The 21,684-nt window shown below is 47.0% G+C and overlaps 1 protein-coding gene across 1 annotated transcript in view; it reads right to left on the bottom strand.

Annotated features, from left to right (window-relative positions):
* Positions 1–57: 57 nt before the first annotated feature.
* CEACAM18 (CEA cell adhesion molecule 18) overlaps positions 58–21,684 on the bottom strand; it is a 31,829-nt gene continuing 10,202 nt past the window's right edge. The window contains 7 exon segments of the mRNA XM_063599705.1: positions 58–123; positions 5,564–5,699; positions 7,446–7,725; positions 9,076–9,348; positions 10,060–10,407; positions 12,037–12,103; positions 15,936–16,060. Of these exon segments, the coding sequence (XP_063455775.1) occupies positions 58–123; positions 5,564–5,699; positions 7,446–7,725; positions 9,076–9,348; positions 10,060–10,407; positions 12,037–12,103; positions 15,936–16,060 (1,295 nt within the window).

Below are 21,684 nucleotides of genomic sequence, written 5' to 3'. Positions count from 1 at the left end.
CCTTTTCAGCCTCGCTGGCCCTATGGGGACCCCCAGCCCTTCTCCATCACCCTCTCCTCACCTGCTTGCCCTTCTGGTCTTGTCCTCAGGTCTGGGGTGGACACTCATGGAGCCCGATTTGTCCTATGGGGAGAAATCAGGGAAGAAGCCACATCTCAGGTCCCTAAGAAACATGGGAGAGTCCTGGGTAGAGAGAGGTGAAGGGGCCCGACTTCCCACCAAGTCCGAGCCTAAGTCCTCCTCACATGGGACCCTATGGAGGAGATGGTCTGAGGGCTTCACCTCTGCACCGACAGTCCTCAACATCGCCATGCTTTTAAAGATTTCCGAGGGCACTGGAGGAAGATGCCGTTGTGTGGGGGGAAAGAGGCCGGGTGAAGCTGAGGAAGGAGTTGGCACTGCTGGCCTAATTATGAGGGATCACAACGATGGAGGTAATAACAGTAATTTACTTCATACCAATTATATGCCAGGCACTATAGCTTATGACAGGGTTATCTTTAACCCTCCCAACAGCCAAGCAAGACAGATACTTTAACCCATTTGCAGATGAAGAAATGAGGGTCCAGAGAGGTGATGTTACTTGCCCCGGGTCACACAGCCAGAACATAACAGAGGCCAATATTCCCAAACTGGCTTCTCTGATTCCAGACCCCTGCTCTCATATCGGAGGGGAGGCCCCAGACCATGGACACCATGGCGCCTTTGAAAGGAATGGGACAGTGGCGTGGAGGTGGTTCTGCCAGGCCAGGGGGGTTCTTCCAGGTGGTGGAAGATGAGGTGATTCAGATACACTCTTTGAAATACCCTTGAACTTTCTTGAGTTTATCACAATCAGTTTAGAATTGCACATTGAATAATATGATGGCATTAATAATAATATCTGAGATTTTATGAAGTGCTTACTGTGTACCAACCCTTCTTCCAAGGTGTTTACTACTAAGAGCTTACTTTATCCCCATAGGAGATATCCCTGTGAGGTTTGGACCAGTGTTAGTCCCATTTTACACATGGCAAGTAAAGCACAGTCAGGCCGATTGCCTGCTATCTCACTGTATGGCCGACGTTGTAGGCTCCTTGGTGAAGGGACCATATAATAATCATAAATAGGCTCAGTATCTAAATATTAAGATAATTTAAGATGTATCTTCTAAAATCTTTAGCTAACATAGTGAAAACGCATACACGTATGCTGTGTGTCTCCTCAGCTCCCTCTTGCCCCACCATTTATTCTAGGAAATACCACTCCTGTGCCTTTTGGGTGGTATCCAGATCCAATCATGATTAAAATATGAGTAACTCCAGGGTGATCTTTGGGGGAGGGAGAAGGGGAGCTGAAAGGAGGGGGCTGGATCGTGGTAGCTGTGATATTACTGGGGGCAGGGAAAGCAGTTTGTTCATCTTTTGTTCATCAGAGGCCCAAGAATAAAGCCAGGAGCTTGGTGAAATGTGGGGGGACCGAGAAACTGAATGAGAGACAAATGAATGAGTCACTGAGGTTGACTTAATGTCAACCTCATCATCCAAAATTTCACTTTGGATGATGAGGTTGACATTAAGTCAACCTCAGTGACTCATTCATTTGTCCCTCGTTCAGTCTCCATCAATGGCTTTGAACACAAGGATAGAAACCCCTGGAAACTTTTCGTCTGAAGAAATTCGAGTGGAAGCAGGATCATTATGGACAGAGGCACTAAGGCCCATTATACTTTTAGGGATCACAAAAATGTTTCAATTTCTTCTAAAATCAGAAGAAAAAAACTGAATACAACCCACCCTATATTTTATACATATTTATATCAAGAGAGTCGTAAAATATAATTTTTAATATTTTTCTAGAGGAGGGCCCACAAAAGCAAAAATGCACCCCTGGATGGAATCCATTCCGTAAAACAAAAATGGCCCTGCTCTTAGGGGAATGAGGAGGGATTCTGGAGCCCTGTCCACATGAGTTCCCTGCCCCACTCCAAACTCTGGCACCTTCTGCAGCCCTTCTGAAGAAAGTGGTTCCAGGTCCAGGAGGGGCCTGCCCCCAGGGCGGAGCCCACCCTAAGGCAGGGGCCCACCCCTTCTCAGCTGAATTCTCTGAGACCTTTTGTCTTGAGACCTGTCTTGAAGACTAGCCAACAACCGGGCATTTCCAAGACCTCGCTGACCTCCCAGGCGAGGTCTTGTATTTAGATATTGAGCCTATTTATGATTATTACATGGTCCCTTAGCAAAGGAGCCTACAACATTGACCATACAGTGAGAAAGCAGGGAGTCAGCCTGTCTGTGCTTTACTTGCCATGTGTAAAATGGAACTAATACTGGTCCCAACCTCACAGGGATATCTCCTATGGGGATAAAGTAAGCTCTTACTAGTAAATACCTTGGAACAAGGGTTGGTACACAGTAAGCACATCATAAAATCTCAGAGATTATTATTAATACCATCATATCATCCTGTTTCTGCCCTTGACCTGAGCCCCTCCCCACTATGTCATGGCCACTCTCTCCATCTGCTTTTGCAATCCCCTTTTCTCTGCTCTTTCCTGAATATGAGAATTCTGTTTCCACCTCGAGCTCTCTTCTCTTCCCATGCAGCATAGTTCCTGGGGTTGGGGTGAGAGACAGAGGAGGGACTAGTGGTTGTCTCTTTCTACTTTTTCTGGTTTTGTTTGGTTTTGTTTTTACTCTTTAAGAACATTCTACATAATTGGTTTACAGCAGTGCTGTCCGGTAGAACTTTTGGCAATGACGAAATGGTCTATATTGGCACCGTCCAATCTCATAGCCACGAGCTGGTGTGACTGAGGAGCTGGATTTTTTACTTATTTAATTTTAATTCATTTTAAACTTAGTCACGTATGACTAGTGGCTACCATATTGGTTAATTCATGTTACAGGCCTTTCCTTCACAGATTATTTACTTATTTATTTTTGAGACGGAGTCTCGCACTGTCGCCCAGGCTGGAGTGCCACGGTGTGATCTCGACTCACTGCAACCTGCATCTCCCAGGTTCAAGTGATTCTCCTGCCTCAGCCTCCCAAGTAACTGGGATTACAGGTGACTACCACCACACTTGGCTAATTTTTTGTATTTTTAGTAGAGACGGGATTTCACTATGTTGGCCAGGCTGGTCTCGAACTCCTGACCTCATGATCCGCCCGCCTTGGCCTCCCAACATGCTGGGATTACAGGCGTGAGCCACTGTGCCTGGCCTATTTATTTATTTTTTATACAGGGTGTCTGTTGCCCAGGCTGGAGTGCAGTGGCATGATCTTGGCTCACTGAGCCTCTGCCTCTTGGGCTCAAGAGATCCTCCCACCTCAGCCTCCTGAGTAGCTGGAACTCCAGAAGCACTCCACCACTCCAGGCTAACTTTTGTATTTTTTGTAGAGATGAGGTTTCACCATGTTGCCCAGGCTGGTCTTGAACTCCTGGGCTCAAGTAATCTGCTTGACTCAGCCTCCCAAAATGTTGGGATTACAGGCATGAGCTACCATGCCTGGCCATTTCTTCACAGTTTAAATTCAATTTAATATTAAATGAAACAGGTACTAAATCTTACTTAATGTTTAATCTTTCAATTAGATGAACTTTCAATATAATTTTGATCTCACAGTTTATATTTCAATTACATTTTCATTTAGTTTAAAATTTTAGATGAAAATTAGCTCAATAAGGCCAGGCGTGGTGACTCACGCCTGTAATCCCAGCACTTTGGGATGCTGAGGCGGGCGGATCACGAGGTCAGGAGATCAAGACCATCCTGGCTAACACGGTGAAACCCCGTCTCTACTAAAAAAAATACAAAAAAATTAGCCAGGTGTGTTGGCGGGCGCCTGTAGTCCTGGCTACTTGGGAGGCTGAGGCAGGAGAACCGCATGAACCTGGGAGGCGGAGCTTGCAGTGAGCTGAGATCGCGCCACTGCACTCCAGCCTGGGCGACAGAGCGAGACTCCATATAAAAAAAAAAAGAAAGAAAGAAAGAAAGAAAAAGAAAAAAGAAAATTAGCTCAATAAACAAAAGTTTTGTTCTGCAGGACACCTAGGCATATGTGAGAGTCCTTGAGGACTGAGCTGTCACTAGGCATGTTGATCTCAGGTGAAGGAGACTGGCCCCAAGAGATGAGGGCTCTCCTTCCTACCAGGGGGCTCAAGTAGTTCCATCTGCTGCTCCTACTGCAGTCTTAGTAGGAAGGAGATGCGGTCCCTGACCCTGGAAAATCCCCTAAGAAACAGCTTCCTCCGGGCACAATGATGCAACCTGCTGACCCAGCTGCACCCTTGGTCTAGGATTGTTTTTAAGGCTCAGAGGCCTGCCTGTCACCCCAGAGCTCACAGAAAAATATAGGCATTGTGCTTCATCATAATCATCACCATCAGCACTGCATTTGCTACCGTCATCATTAGCACCACCATCACCAACATCATCACCATAATACTATTGTCACCATTATGGCCATCATCATCACCATTGTCATCATCATCATCACTACCAACGTCACCATCACTAGCAACACTAGCATCATCTTTGTCATCATCATCATCACCACTATCACCACCACCACTATTACTATCATCACTATCATCACCATCACAATAATGCCATTTCCACTGTTAATCTATACCATCATTGCCATTCCTACTATAATCACCACCATCATCATTGGTACCATTATCTCCATCATTAACGTCACCATCCTCCCAAGCATCACTGCACTTTCTAACATCTACTCCACTGACTCTCAACCAGGGCAAAGTTGCCTCCCATGTGATCTTCATAGTGTCTAGAGACATTTTTGGTTTTCTGAACTGGGGTGGTGGTGGTTGTTACTACCAGCATCTAATGGAAAAAGGCCAGTTATGCGGCTAAATGTCCCACAATGCACAGGACAGCCTTACTACCTCCTCTTCCCCATCAGAGAATTATGGTCCCAATGCTGATAGTGCTGAGGTTGAGAAACTCTGGTCTACTCTATGCTGAGAATGCTGCAAGTCCCCTTTTCCTCCAAGACGTGTATCTAATCCCCACATCACCCTTCAGGCAGGAGTTGCTCCGTTCATTCTTCAGCTGCGCTGAGGATGAGCTATGAGGAGAAGTGACCTACCCAAGGTAACCTAGCCTACAGGTAGCAGAGCTGGGGTTTGAACCCAGACCTTAACCATCCCACCGCCCAATCTCTTCTCCCTGCATAGTTCACCGCTGATACCTGTTTCCCCAACTTCACTTGGTAGCAAAGGATGACTATGTACCAGGAATTGACATGCAGACCTCTCATTTTTTTACCTGTGCCTCTAGGTAAACCTTAATATCCCTTATAAACACAAAGAGAAGGGAAGTTGCTAGAAGAAACCCCACAGCTATTTAGAACCATGGCTGACTCTAAACCCTCTCTTGCTCCCATCAGCTTCAGGTCCTGGGGGCTGATCTGTCTGCCCCAGATGATCCCTGACAACCCAGTTCCTGGCTTATCCCTCCCCCTCTGGCTCTGTTTCCCCTCTGGAGGGAGGGCTGGCTCCTGAGTCCCAGCCCCCAGACAACATCCCACCCTTGTCCCAGAGCAATGAGGGCACCTGATTGAGTAGTGGTTGATCAGAGCATGGATCAGGACTCCACAGAGGTAGACGCCACCCAGCACTGTCAGCATGATGAGGAACATCACCATGGATCCTGAGATGGAGAAATCTCTGTGGACAACAGGTAAGATCCCTGAAGGAAGAGGACACCTGGGGGTCAGGACCACGACTGACCCATTCATGCATTCACTCATCTCTTCACCCACCCACATATCCGTTCTTCAAAGATTTGTCAACATCTATTATCAGCAAAGCACTGTTCCAGGTATGAGGGATTCAGCAGCCAACAAAACAAACTCCTTGTACCCATGGGCCTGACATTCTAGCTGGGAAGTGGACAGTGGACAATTAGGCAAAGAGATGTCTCACACTGCAAGCAACCATAAGTGAATAGAGAAGAATAAACCCTCATAAGGGGAGAGACAGTGACTGGAAGGGGGGTGTGCGACACAGGGTCATTAACTCATCCATAAGGGGAGAGACAGTGACTGGGAGAGGGGTGTGTGACACAGGGTCATTAACTCATTGCATAAATGTTCACTGAGCACCAACTATGTGCTACACACTGTGCCAAGCACTGAGGACAAATGGAAAACAGAAAGCTTGCCCAGGGTGGATCACCTGAGGTCAAGAGTTCAAGACCAGCCTGGGCAACATGGTGAAACCCCATCTCTACTCTATTTTGTAAAAATACAAAAATTAGCTGGGCACAGTGGCGTGTGCCTGTAATCCCAGCTACTCAAGAGGCTGAGGCAGGAGAATCACTTGAGTCCGGGAGGTGCAGGTTGCAGTGAGCAGAGATTGCACCACTGCATCCAGCCTGGGCAACAGAGCGAGACTCTGTTAAAAAAAAAAAAAAAAGCTTCCCCAGCTTCTGCCCTCCTGAAGCTTGTAGTCCAGGGGAAGAGAAAAACGTGAATCAATGACTTGGAGGGCTGCATGCACACATCGTGTCTGGTGCATAGTAGGTGCTTAGGAAGTAGTGTGGCTGAAGTAAAGTCTGCAGACCACATCCTGTAATGTCTCCTGTACTTTCTTGCACAGTTATTCTCACAGCACCCTTTCCCTGCAGGGATTCTTATCCTTTCATTACAGGTGAGGAAACTGAGTCTCGGAACGATGGAGCTGCTTGTCCCAGGTTCATGGAGATAGGCAGCAGCAGAATGGGGATTTGGACCCAGAACCTTGGGCTGTAGAGCCCCTGCATTTACCTGCCACACTCCTCTGCTGTCTCCCTGAGCACGTCAGTCTCTCTCCTTGATGCAGAAGATTGGACGCATGGTTGCTAAGAAGATGCTTTCCCCATTTACAAATTCACTCCCAAGCCAAGTTTCTGACGCCATGGCCATGCCAAATCTCTACTCCCCCTCCACCCGTCCCGTCCCTGCGTCTTTCTAATTCCTCATCTTGAAGCAGCTGAGGAGAGCAGTTGAGGGCGTAGGCTATGCCTGCCTGGGCTTGAATTCCACCTCTTCCATGGGTTATGGAGCAATAGAGCCTTGAATAAGCACTCAAACTCCATGGGGCTCAGTTTTCTCCCCTGTCAAATGGAGATGATGCTAATCCCACTCACTTACTCCATAGAGAAATGGTGAGAGTCACACAGGTTAGAACAAAGGCAGGCACATAGTAAGTGCTCAGCCAATGTCTGCTACTCTTATCCCCCTGGGAGTCACCCTGACTCTGATCTGAGGACTCCAGAGGATTCACAGAGGAGGCAGCTTTGGACCCAGACCTCAGAGAACTGGGAGATTTCACCCAGAGGTTGCGAGCATGTCATGGCAGGGTGGAGGTGGCACTCCTGAGGGTGGGCACTGCCTAGCAGGGCATGGAGGCAGGGAGATGTGCAGAGCATGAGCCTGGACAGGAGCTGCTGCACTCATGGGGGGCCTGGATCCTGACGTCCATGTACATGATCAGCTGTGTCACAGGGTTCTCCACAGTGCATTGCTAACGGCCCATCTACTCCCAGGCAAGACTCGAGAGGTTCATCTTTGCATCTGAGAAGTTCAGGAGGGAGCCATTGTGGATCCAGTGGTACTTGAGATCCAGGAAGGAATAGCAGATACACTCCATTTCCACTTGGGAGCCGATCTCAGCTGTCACAATGCCGCTGAAATCATCAGGATTGCTCCTCAGCAGCACATAGTCGGGCCCATCTGTAGAGACAGGGTAGGAGGCCCAGGCTATGTTTCTGACCCCTCGGCGTCCCGTCTCACGAAGTCCTCCCCCAGCCAAGAGGTTCCCCACTGTGCGCCTCGGGCTAACCCCTAGACCTGCCCCAGGCAAGGCAGCTGTGTCAACAACAATAACCATGAGAGCATCTTCTATGATTAAGGAACTACTAGAGGCCAGGCCCATGGTGCCATTTACATGGTAATAAAATTGGTGGAGTAAAAGCCAACACATGGGGCCTGCTGTGTGCCAGGCACTGTTCTAAGCTCTGTGCCTGTCCCCACATTTGTGGAATTCCCAGAACAACCCATGTGACTGGTTCCACCATTGATCCATTTTATAGATGGAAAACAATGAGGTTTGGAGGAGAGGATTAGGACTTTATGACTCCAACTGACACAGGAGGATTGAGCCAGTCTCAGGGCCTGGGAGCAACTGCCCTGAGCAGCTGCAGCCTCTGGATCCTGGGTCTTGGTTCCAAGCCTCTGACCTGTAAACAGCTGTATGGAGGTCAGAAATTGCTCACCCCTCAACCCCACCTTCTACAGGATGGGTGCCGTAGCCTGTGCTTAGGAAATCTGACAGACCGCTGGAGTAGTTCCAGGAGACGTGAAAGTGATTTTAGATGTGTGATTATGTTTTTCAGTTGGAAGATGTGGAAGAGTTTATTAAACTCTGTGAGCAGTCCTGGAATACTAGGGAAAAATCTAAGTGTTAATGTATTTATGAGTTCAGCGTATTCAATTTCCAAGAGCTGTCTGAGAATTTGTGGAGGTCTTCCTGGGTGGTGAACTTGCCCCGGTAGGCAGCTAAAGGGCTATAAAGAAAAAAGAATGTATGGAATGCATAATTGAGTCTTTAAATAAAGCTCTCTGTTTAAGGGAGCATAGCCTGTTCAGTTTCAGTGAAAGAGAGTGACAGGGACTATACTAAATTTAGTAGAAAAGAAGAAAGAAATTAATGAGCAGAATTTCAAGGCTCAAGGGGCTTGAAAACTTAATAATTGAACATCAATTTAAGAAACAATGGTATTAAGTAGTCCCCTCTTTACACAAAAGCAGACCTCAACAAAGGCACACTGACCATTTCTAATCTGAGAAGTGGGGACTGGCGTCTTCATTTCAAACTCGAGTGTACCACGTTTCTGAGTGGCAGGGGCAGCTCCCAAGTTCACAGGGCTCAGGAGCCTGAGCTGATTCCAATCCAGAGTGAGCTGGCTGCAGGCTGGCCCAGGATGCCCCCTCTCTCCAGCTCAGCCTGTCCTAACATATTCCTAACCCTAGAAAGCCCTGAGACCAGCCCTGGCTTCAGTCCCAGGAGCCCAGACCACTCACAGGCCACAGTCAGAGAGATGCATTCACTTCTCTGAAAGATCTCTGGGAAACTCTCTATCATGCACTGAATTGTTCTGTCATAGCGGCTGACCCTGAGGATGACGAGGGTCTTGCCGTCCGGGGAAATTGTCATCCGGTCACTACTAGAGGTAGGCACGTCGTTCACATACCACGTGATGTTGGTGACATTTGTGTGGCAGTCAGCAGCCACAGAATCCATGTTCTCCACCAGGGAGCTGGCATTGATGGAGATACCCGGATTGCTTCCCAACTCTGGGTGAAGCAGGAAAGAGAAAAAAATTACAAGTGGGGTCTGCTTCCCCAAGCACTGCTCCTCTCCAGGGGACTTCTGGGCATGTTGGAGAGAAGCCAAGAGCTGTAAGATAAGATCTGGCATCCTGGCAAGGGAGCCGAGAAGGGCAGAGGAGTAGGCACAGGGCAATGAGGCTGCCGAGGTGTGGGCCTTGCCTGAGCCACTGCCGTGCTGTCTGCTGCCATAATGGTGAGCTCTTGGCATAAACATGTGGCCTAATCATTGTTTCTGATCCCCCAAACCAGGACCCTCATCCAGGAGACATGAGAGGTTCTGAGTGAGAGGTGGCATTTGGCTACACAATACTACTCCATTATTTGAGTCCCATTCACTTTACGAATACTCCCTCCAACGCTACGACAAACCACAATGGTGGGTTCCTCCCCACTCTACAGATGAGGAAACTGAAGAACACAAAAGGAACACAAATGGGCCAGGGTCCTGCAGTATGTATTTGCAGCCACTGTCAAATACAGGACTGCTTGTCTTCCAACTCCGCCCTCTCCTCCACCAGCCCTCAGATCCCCCAGGAGCTGTCCATGGTACACAAGATTCCAGGGCGGCTCCGTGATTTCCACTCCCGGTGTCATGCTCTGTATACTGTCCTTCTCTCAAATGTGTCACATCTAGCTCTCCTTGGGGGTTGGGAAACAGAGCACCTGCTAACCCACCTAGAACCTCCAGCCAGCCGGTTGCTCTTTGGGTCTCATTGCCTGCAACCACCCGAACAGTGTAGTTTCCCGTGTCATTTAATGCAGTCGGCCTGATCAACAGGCTGCCTTCTCTGTTCACTCTCTCCCTGCCAGTGTACATGGGCCCAGGCTGCTGGGCACTGGGCGGTTTGTGGCTGATAATCATGTTTCCTGCGCTGTCGTTTGCACCCCAGTACCAGCTGTATTCCTGAACATCCCCAGGGACGTTATCCAGGGCCAGGACAGTCCGATATCCCTTGATCCCCAGGGTTTGGGCGATGAAGATTTGGCCAGAGGCCTGGCAGATCCCACAGGCCAGCAGACTGGCTGAAGAAGACAAGGAAAAAAGACACAGAGAAGTTCACAAAGAGATTCAGACTGGCTGAGAAGACAAGGAAAAAAGACACCATCCGGGAACGATTCCCAGAAACGCTGGTGAACCAGGCAAGAGTTTCTGGCTCCTGGTAGAGTCCCCAGCTTGTCCCCTCCTGTGCCTCCCCTCAACCCCTGCCGTGGTCCATTTTACCCTTATCTTCTCCCAGGCCCTCCTCGCTAGCCACACAGCCTCCAATCCATCCTCACATCACAGCTATGTAAATGTTAATAAGCCCAAGTTGCGACCCTGTTCTCCTCTGCTCAAACACCTTCTATGGCTCCCCAGTGCTCTTAGGATAAAGCCCAAACTCTTAGGTGGGTATATGAAACACTCTCAGCCAGAGCTGGTGTTTGTGACTCATCGAGCCTCCTTGTGGAGCACACCTACCCCATCCTGTCCCCATATGCACCTTTTACTCATTTATTCCTGTAGTTATTTATCAGAAGACATGACTGCCACGCTGTATGCCCCAGGCCTCTACATAGCTCTCTTGGTGCACCACACCTTCTCCTAACTCCAGGCTTCGCACACGCTGTTCCCCATTCCCGGCAGGGACTCCTTCTCCCTCCTCTCCATCTGCACCCTTCTTGCTGACTCACTTCTATTCATCACTCAGGTCTCAGCTTGGATGTCTCCTCCACCCCAGCCTGGGTCAGGTGTCCCCTCTGGGCTCCCCCAGCTCCTCCTGGACTCCCCCCATCCCAGCCATGACTTCTGGGGTTCCTCAGAGTCTGGTCACATATCTATATCTTGCCCTGGACTGTGGGCTCCAGGAGGGCAGGACTGCCCTGTCTCAGTCACCACTGAGTCCCCAGCACCCCCGAGCACAGGCTGGACACAGGGGGAGTTCAGTAATGATTGTCTGGGTGAGAAATACTCCCCCGAGAATTTCTACATGTCTTTGATTTTGCATCTAAATTCACTGGAGTGGGTGTGAATGGAGGTGGCAGCCTGTTACCACATATGACATGGGCAGTTGTCCACTGCCCTGTGAACCCCAAGCCTGGGCTATGTGGAGGAGGCAGAGATGCCTGAGACCCCGGCTCTAGGCCTCACGTATGGACACACTGGACCTGTTCAAGGACAGTACACGTGGTAAAGCAGGACAGTTGTGCTTGTAGGGGGCACAGAAGGTCCTGGGCAAAGGTGAGGGGCTGGGAAGGAATCTGGCCTGAGAGGTGGGGGAGGGGATGGGGCAGATGGGGGCACCCAGTGGGAGGTGAGTGCAGGGAGGTGAGGGTGAAGGTCCAAGCTCCTGATTCCTGGGCGTAGATAGAAATACAGTTTCTCTCTCTCTCTCTCTCTCTCTCTGTGTGCGCGTGTGTGTGTGTGTGTGTGTGTGTAACACCACATGTGTGGGTCTGTGCAGGGGTGTGTCTAGGGGCAAAGTGTGCCCACGTGTGTGAGCTCATGAAAGTTGTGCTGAGGGTCCTGCCCCTTCTCCTCTCCCCGACCCCTGCTCTGGGAGTTTCTTGATGTGCCCGTGGATGGGGATGGTCCCAGCCCCCTCCCCGCCGCTTTGCTCCTAGCTGCCCTTCCCTCAGTCCTGGGAAGCTCATCCAGCATCCAGCATCTCTTACCCATGAGGAAGACCCTCCTCCACAGGCTCCATCTGGGTCTGGAAAGGTCCACGAGCTGCCTGGGATCCTCCAGGAGGAGGGGTCCCTCCAGAGACACAGCCACCTCCTCTGCTCCCTCCAAGACCTGTGTCTCCTGGCACAGAGGCTGCCGGCCTCATCTCCCAGCCTTCAGGGCGGCCTTTCCTCCCCAGGGTGGACTCTGACCAGCAGGGGTGGGGCCTGGGGAAGACGGCTCTTGAGAGCCCGACCTTATCTTTATGGCTTTATGTTGCCTTTAGTTCATTATTTATTTACTTATTTTTATAATAATTTACATTTTTTTCTCTGGTCATGAAAAAACGGAAAAACACAGGCTCACTGTTGGGAAAACAAGGAAAACCAGAAAATACAGCCAAGTGCCTCAAAGATAGGACATCAAACTCCTCAACTGTATGTCCTGTTTCCATTTGGTTTGGTTTTCCTATGCAGGGCCCAGCTTTTTTTTTGTTTTCACAGAGTCTCGCTCTGTCACCAGGCTGGAGTGCAATGGCATGATCTTGGCTCACTGCAACCTCGTCTTCCGGGTCCAAGTGATTCACCTGCCTCAGCCTCCCGAGTAGCTGGGACTACAGGCTCGTGCCACCACACCCAGCTAATTTTTGTGTTTTTAGTAGAGACGGGGTTTCATCATGCTGGCCAGGATGGTCTTGATCTCTTGACCTCGTGATCCGCCCACCTCGGCCTCCCAAAGTGCTGGGATTACAGGTGTGAGCCACCGTGCCCGGTGCAGGGCCCAACTTTTAGACTGCCTGGGGCTGTTTTACAACTGGCTGCTTTCCTCCTCAACAGTGGACTATTTCTCTATGTCACTAAATATTCCTCCCATGACCATTGTGAATGGCTGCAGGGAATGCTCTTCTAGACCTGAACTAGTGTGTGCATAACCAGGTCCCTTTGTGAAAGTTCTCACAAGCCAAAAAATCCCTGAGAAATACAGTGGGGAAGGCTGTGAAGCGAGGGCTCTCTGACAACAAAAATTTTCACAGAAGACGCTGCAGAAACCATAGCCTTGCACAAAAGCCATCGCAACCTTCCACCAAAAAAAATACTTCTGTGACAAGTATTTGGACAGCAACCTCCGGTCCAAACTTGGACTGACGTCACCCTCGTTAGGGATCCTTGTAGCCTAGGATAATTTTCTCAAAACATTTATGGGGTCCTCCTCATTTTTCCATTGAAAACCCTTTGTGTTCTTTTACCTCCCTAAACGTGCACGTAGTTTACTATAGCACCTGGATTCCCATTGCAATGCCCCATTCCTGAATACATATCATTTTCTTTTAGAGAGCTTCTCTCTGTTTGTTATTTAGGTTGACACTTTTGTTGTTGGAGGGTCAGGCTGTTTCTAAAAACAGGGATCCAGGACAGGGGAGTTGTGCACAGAAGTAATGAGGTATGGGCGCCTTGAAACCTGACAGAGAGACAGACAGACAGGGACGTAAAAAAAAAATGCAGGCAGAGTGAGATACAGAGGGAAGACACAGAAACAGAGAGAGAGAGAGAGAGAGAGAGAGAGAGAGAGAAAGAACAACTCAGAAATGTCCAATTGACAAGGTCTTTCTAACCGTACTTGGGAATGTGTTTGTCTTTCATTTTGATAAGACACCCTACTTTTTAAATTATAAAAGGAGTGAATTTGAATTTGTTATAAAAATTTTTGATTTACATACTTACATATTTATGTAATATTATTATTTAACATTTACATATTTATATTTGTATTTACATATTTTATATGTATAACTATGTAAGTATGTAAAATAAATATAAAATTATTTATTGTCATTTAACGAATACCATTTTTTAAAACCACCCAGAGATACAACCAGCTGTTTTCTATGTGTCTTTTCAGTTTGGGTATGTTATAGCTGGCATACGCATGCACATATGAATCTCTTTTATTAGAGCAGAATTATATCATTAAATTTTTGTTTTTATTAGGGCTTTTCAAATGTTAAACCCAAGTTTTGTCAGAGTAAGGTGAATATGCACCTCTGGATGTCTACTGGTTTATAAAATATCTTTGAAGTCTTCTTCTGTGCCCTGAAAACCCATATGAATATTTGCAGCCTACAGCCAAACACCTCCATGTTAGTTTTAATAGGAAAATAACGCATTTGTTACCACTGATGTTAGTTAATTGGCCTGCCCCAGTATGACAGTGTAAATGGTGCCTCTGAAATATATACAAAGTGGATCTTCTGGCTTTAGCTCCCTTGAAGCACTCCCCACATTCTGCCTCAGGTCCTGGACTCCCACGGGAGAAACATGGCTTTGCACCATCACTGTTCATTATTCATGGCTGCGTAGTATTCCACTGGATTGGATATGGGTTGAGTTATTCAACCAATCCTCTATTTGCAATCATTTATGTCCTTTCAGTTTTGTTTTTTTTTTTTTTCCAGACAGAGTGTCACTCTGTCCTCCAGGCTGGAGGTCAGTGGTGTGATCCAGGCTCACTGCAACCTCTGCCTCCTGAGTTCAAGTGATTCTCATGCCTCAGCCTCCAGAGTAGCTGGGATTACAGGCATGTGCCATCACATCGGGCTAATATTTTTTGTATTTTTAGTAGAGACGGGATTTTGCCATGTTGGCCAGGCTGGTCTTCAACTCCTGGGTTCAAGTGATCCATCCCCCTCGGCATCTCAAGTGTTGGGATTACAGGCATGAGCCACTGGGCCAGGCCGGGTTCTTTCAATTAAAAAACACGATATTTTAGAGCAGTTTTAGGTTTACAGCAAAATTCAGCAGAAGGTACAGAGGTTTTTCATATATTACCTGCCCTCCCGCATGCACAGCCACCCCCATTATCAACAGCCCCACCAGAGTGGTACATTCATTGCATTTGATGAGCTCACGTTGACGCAATATTAGCACCCAAAGCCCATAGTTTATATTAGAGTTCTTTTTTTTTTTTTTTTTTGAGACAGAGTCTTGCTCTGTCGCCAGGCTGGAGTGCAGTGGCACAATCTCAGCTCACTCAACCTCCACCTCCCAGGTTCAAGCGATTCCCCTGTCTCAGCCTCCCAAGTAGCTGGGACTACAGGCACACACCACCACGCCTGGCTAATTCTTTGTGTTTTAGTAGAGACGGGGTTTCACCATGTTGTTCAGAATGGTCTCAACCTCTGACCTTGTGATCCACCCACCTTGGCCTCCCAAAGTGCTGGGATTACAGGCGTGAGCCACCATGCCTGGCCCACTTTTTTTTGTACACAGCAGCATGAACAGCTTTTGCCTAGTCCCATTTGTAGATCCGTGATTAATCCCAGAGGTGAACTTGCACAGGAAAGAACTCAACCCTACTTAAATAGAGGTCTGGCCTTTGCTCTCAGCTACTGGGAGGGAACTCTAAGCCCCTGGAATATCTCACCTGATAGGAATGTCTTTATTTACCTTAGCGCCTTGCCCAATAATATGACTAATATTCATAATAATATGACCAAATAGTTATATTCGTCTAATAATATGACCACCAAATAGTCTAATAATATGACTAATGGTAGGGACTTTGGGTCACTGTTGTCAGCTCTATCTCTAGAGCAGCTGAAGCTAAGATCAGCCATGTGAACAGCCATCCATATCTACATGGCAAAGCCACAATAAAAACCCTGGGCATCAAGGCTTGGGTGAGTGTCCCTGGTTGGTGACACTCTATGCATGTTGTCACACGTCATGTAAGGAGGAATTACTGCTGTCTGTGATTGTACTGGGAGGGGACAACTGGAAACTACACATTTGGAATTCACTGGACCCTGCCCCATGCTCTTCTCCCCTTGGCTGACTTTAATCTGTATCCTTTTGCTGTAATGAGACATAACATGAGAATAACAGCTTTCAGTGAGTTCTGTGAGTCCTACTTGTGAACTGTCGAAACTGAAGGTGATCAGGGGACCCCTGAGTGTGAAGCTGGAGTTAGAAGTGAGGATGGTCTTGTGCACTGCCCCCAAATTACTGAGGACTGCTGGGTCAAAGGCTGTACAGGCTGTTTGAGGAAAGACCATGGTTAAGACGGGGGATTCCTGGTCACACTGCCTGGTTTGAACCTAATGCTGCCACTTACCTGCCACATGATCTCAGTTAAGTTTCCTATCTCCCCTAAACTTCGCTTTCTACACCTGTAAACTGGGGACATTACCTTAGAAAATTAACACAGAAACAGAAAACCAATGCCACATGTTCTCACTTATAAGTGGCAGTTAAAAGATGAGAACACTTGGACACATAGAGGGGAACATCAGACACCGGGGCCTCCTTGAGGGTGGACAGTAAGAGGAGGGAGAGGAGCAGAAAAAATAGCTATTGGGTACTAGGCATAGTACCTGGGTAATGAAATAATCTGTACAAAAAACCTCCATGACACAAGTTTACCTATATAACAAATCTGCACGTGTACCCAAAACCTAAAATAAAGGTTAAGAAATAAAAAATTTAAATAAATTTAAAAGAATCTTAGGGTCTACAACTACTATGTACCCACAAAAATTAAAAAGAAAAAGAAATTGTTTTTAATTGGGATATAAAATGTTTCCTCTTCATAGGGCTGTTCAGAAAAAACTACAGAAGAAAGTGTAGAATGTAGAATCCTTCTTAGCTGGGCTCTCATGTCTGAGGTCCTTATTACTAAGGAAAAAGAGAGAGTGGATACTGAGAGGAGACCAGCAACCACAGCCACAGAGAGCGTCCCATCAGCTCCATTTGGCTGCACCAACATGAAGCATTCCTTTTAGACACAGCATTGTGCCATGTCCCTGAAGAAACATGTCCCTCCCTCCATCTAGCCTGTGCATGGTCAGTGATGCCTAGTCTGAACAATCAGGATGAAGATGGCAGAACTGGTTTAATTCAGAGCCCATGGCATGACCCTGACTGTCTCATGCAATGAGACCCTGCTGTTAGGAGAGGAGTGCAGGTTTGGAGGGTGTCTTGAGTTTCAAAGACTCACTCTCATTCCTTTAAGCAGACCCCAGAGCTAAACCTGACCCATCCCATCCGGGATCCCCCATAACTTGGAGAATTTCTTCTGAAACCCTGTCTCTCCAGTCAGGAGTGGCAGCATCCACTGCTCACCTATGGACAGGAAGCAGCCTGGGGAGCAGACCCAAGAGGCCCCTCAGTCTGTTTCTGGAGCCCAGCTTTGTACCTTTTTATTAAGAGAGCAGAACGTCATAGTCCCTCCCAGGGCAAAGTTCTGCCTGGCACAGCCAGAGTGAATGCTAATAAACAGCCACTCCTTCCTGTCTATCTATCTTGGAGATCACAAAAAATGTTAAGTTGGGATCTCTGAGGCGCTGTACAAAAGGTGGGTTTCTCACAGCCCCCTACTCTGGTTTTTGCCACAGGAGGTAGCTGTTATAACTTAATGTTATTAGTAATGTTATTGTTATTGTTAATGTCATTCTTGTTATTTTCCATCTCACTCCCATCTTTGGAAGCTCACTGGAGGCTCCTGCCTCTCACCCTCTCTATCCACTTCTTACCCCTATCCCCAGGAGGTTGTACAAAGATTAGGGTGGATGCATCGCACAACTCTATGGCTCCCCCTGGTGGTGAGATGCATTTGAGGTGATGGGTTTGCCCAGACACCGCCGCCTTCTGTGTACATCAAATCTCCATCTGTTCCTCTCCCAGCAAGACACTTCTGATTGGATTTAAGGATCAACTCGATAATTCAGGATGAGCTACACTGGTCAAAAGCCTCTATATTATATACATACAATGAAATACTATTAAACCTTAAAAAGAAGGAGATTCTGACACGTGTTGCAACTTAGATGAAGCTTGGAGACACTATGCCACATGAAATTAGCCAGTCACAAAAGTTACCAATACTGTATGATTCCACTTATAGGAGGTATCTAGAATAGGCAAATTCATAGACAGAAAGTAGAAAGTTGGCTGCCGTGGGCTGGGAGCAGGACGGAATAGGGAGTTATCTTTCAGTGGGTACAGAGTTTCAATTTGGCAAGATGAAGAAATTTCTGGAGATCAATGGTTGATAATTGCATAAGAGTGTGAATGTACTTAATGCCACTTACCTGTGCACTGAAAAATGATTAAAATGGTAATTTTTGTTATGTGTATTTTAAGACGAATTTTAAAAAGCACTAAAGATTTCATCAGCCTCCTCATCAAAGAAGAAAAACTCACGGCAAATAATCACATGAATGGAAACATTCCCAGTGCCATTTGCTGTTACGAAATCGCAGATTAGAACCAGAATGAGGTGACAGTACATACCTATTAGAATGGCTACAAAACCAAACCAAAAGAAAAATAAATTTTACACATTCCTGATAATACCAAATATTAATGAGAATGTAGAGCAACCAGCACTCACATGTTTTGCTGGTGGGGATATAAAGTGGCACTCACACTTTGGAGAACAGTTTGGCAATTTCTTTTTCTTTTTTTTTTTTTTTAGACAGAGTCTCACTGTGTCATCCAGGCTGAAGTGCAGTGGCACGATCTCGGCTCACTGCAGCCTCCGTCTCCCAGTTTCAAGCGATTCTCCTGCCTCAGTCTCCTGAGTAGCTGGGATAGCAGGCACCCACCACACCTAGCTAATTTTTGTATTTTTAGTAGAGATGGGGTCTCGCCATGTTGGCCAGGCTGGTCTTGAACTCCTGACCTCAAATGATCCACCCGCCTCAGCCTCCCAAAATTCTGGGATTACAGGCGTGAGCCACCGTGCCCAGCTGCGATTTCTTATAACTTACACATGTGACTAAGCACCCAACTCCTAGGTATTTATGCAAGAGAAAAAAAAACTAGTGTCCACACACAGAAATCTGCATGGGAATATTTGTACTAGCTTTATATTATATTCACCAAAACCTGGAAACATTCTGAGTATCTGTCAAACAGTGAATATATACAAAATGGGGTATCTGTGGGAAACAATGAAGTATGAGTCAGCAATTTAAAAACAAAAACAAATTATTCATATATATACCCAATCACATAGCTGAGTCTCAAATGCATTACACCGAGTGAATGAATCCAAGCCACATTCTTAACTTTAAAATAACTTACAAGAAGGTATTATATTACTTATTAAAACCTCAATTATTTATATAGTAAGTGAGGATACAAATAGCTCTCCATGTTAATAAGGACAAATGAACATTTATCTAGATAATACTGTAATAAATATTTTACCAATATATGGTGCCAAATAGTATTATGTCCTAGATTTCAAGAGTTCGTTGGATGTATACGATACAGAGTGAGATGGAAAATCGTGTAGCTGAACCTAAAATTGTTTTTTATCCATTAAGTTTTTTATTTTGATTTTTATTTATTTATTTATTTTGAAACTCAAGGGAATTGGCCAGGGCATTTAACTGTGTGACTGTCAGGAAGGTCACACCTGGGTATAGTCAGATATGTGTCATATGATTTAGCGAGGCAAATTTCCAAATCCTCAGATAAGAGAACAGCATGGCCACATTGTCTGAGACTCTTCATAGACAAGAGGGAGGAAGAGGATTAGGAAACATCAGAAAAACTAAATTCCAACAAGACAATTATAAATGCATGTCAATGCCCAAACAAGCAACTCATGAAAGAAAAATAGAGACCGGACGCGGTGGCTCACGCCTGTAGTCCCAGCACTTTGGGAGGCCGAGGTGGGCAGATCACCTGAGGTCGGGAGTTCGAGACCAGCCTGACCAACATGGAGAAACCCTGTCTCTACTAAAAATACAAAATTAGCCAGGCATGGTGGCGCATGCTTGTAATCCCAGCTACTCAGGAGGCTGAGGCAGGAGAATCGCTTGAACCTGGGATGCAGAGGTTGTGGTGAGCCGAGATCATGCCATTGCACTCCAGCCTGGGCAACAAGAGCAAAACTTCATCTCAAAAAAAAAAAAAAAAAAAAAAAAAGTAAAGAAAAAAGAAAAGAGAAATACAAATAGCCATAAACATGAAAAATGGAACCTAAAATTTTAATTTTGTCTGTATACTCATGTTGTCTGAAAATATTATGTCTTATGAGCCTCATTTAACTGTGAGCAGCATATTTTTACATGAAAGGAAATGCTAATCTCTATGAAGAGGACCTTAAATAAATCACTTCTGTCCACACTACACAGAATGGCAACATCCATGGAAAAGAAGTTTCTTCTGCACTGCAGTCCATAGAATATGTGTCCTTCCTTTTGGTTTACAAGAAGATCCTGCATGGTTCTTATTCTGAAGATGTCATTCAAATTTTGTAAATCAGCATACCAGTTGTCAGGGAAAAAAAATTCAGTACTCAAGTTTTTAAAAAATACCTAGTATTGGCTGGGCGCGGTGGCTCATGCCTGTGGTCCCAGCACTTTGGTAGGCTGAGGCAGGTGGATCATGAGGTCAGGAGTTCGAGACCAGCCTGACCAACATAGTGAAACCCCATTTCTACTTAAAAAAAATACAAAAATTAGCCGGGTGTGGTGGCAGACACCTGTAATCCCAGCTACTCAGGAGGCTGAGGCAGGAGAATCACTTGAACCCAGGAGGCAGAGGTTGCAGTGAGCTAAGATTGCGCCACTGCACTCCAGCATGAGCGACAGAGCGAGACTCAGTCTCAAAAAAAAACACCTAGAATTCTACCATGACGTACGGCAAATTCACCAGTGTCCACAGCTCTAAAGCCAGTGTGTGTGTGTGTGTGTGTGTGTGTGTGTGTGTGTGTGTGTGTGTATGGTGAGGACATGAGGCTATGGGCGGGGACCATCTCAAGGGTAGGAACCAGGTCCCTGGCATCTTTTCTCCAGCCCCACTGACACACAGATGCTCACTGTGTGTTTGGTGAATGAATGAATGTATGAATGAGTGAATGGCTACCACCCACACTGCACCCAGGACCCTTCTTCTTTTCACTGTCCCAGACACTCCCACAGACCCTACAGAATCCTCCATCCTGCAGGACTGACTTCCTCATGACTCTAGATGAGGTTGTGACTCTCTGGGACCAGACCAGGAGTGACATGTTCCCAGGTATAAACAGTGGTGCACAAAAAAGCACCTCAGGGTGGGAGAACCTTAGACCCTCATGGGCGTCCCGTGCCTCAGATGTCCCCAGAGATCCTAGTCCAGGCTCTGGTGGTGGAGGGAAGCTCTCAGATGAGAGGAAATATAAGATCTCTGCTCCTTATTTGCTCCCCTCTGGGGAGGTCTCTGGAGTCTCCCTCTGCTCTGTGCAGAGGGGATGAGCTCTGACCACGTGTAGGTCTGAGGTTTTTCTTCTGTGAACCGCCAAGTCCTCCTGCTTCTCCTCAGCCTCCAATGGGCCCTCAAACCTTCCCCTCCAATCCCTTCCCCTTCTCTCATTACACAGGGAGTCCAGGAACCCTCTGCCTAAGAGACGCTGCTGCCCCTGCAGTGGATAGGTGAGTGGTCCATGGGGAGAGGGACTCTGGGGCTGAACTGAGCTGACCCTCATTTCTCCACTGGAGCCCTGGCTCAGGATGCAGTTTTCTAGCTGGAAGTGCAGGAGTCTATGACTGTACAGGAGTGTCTGTGCACCCTCATGCCTTGCTCGTTCTCCTATCTCCACCCTACTACATGAATAACTCTGTTCATGACTACTGGTTCCGGGAAGGAGGCAAGGAATTCTGGGACACT

Source organism: Pan paniscus, chromosome 20, assembly GCF_029289425.2.
Source record: "Pan paniscus chromosome 20, NHGRI_mPanPan1-v2.0_pri, whole genome shotgun sequence".
NCBI classification, from domain to species: Eukaryota; Metazoa; Chordata; class Mammalia; order Primates; family Hominidae; genus Pan; species Pan paniscus.
The sequence above is the reverse complement of the archived record's forward strand: the minus strand, read 5'-3'. Positions and strand labels throughout refer to the sequence as shown.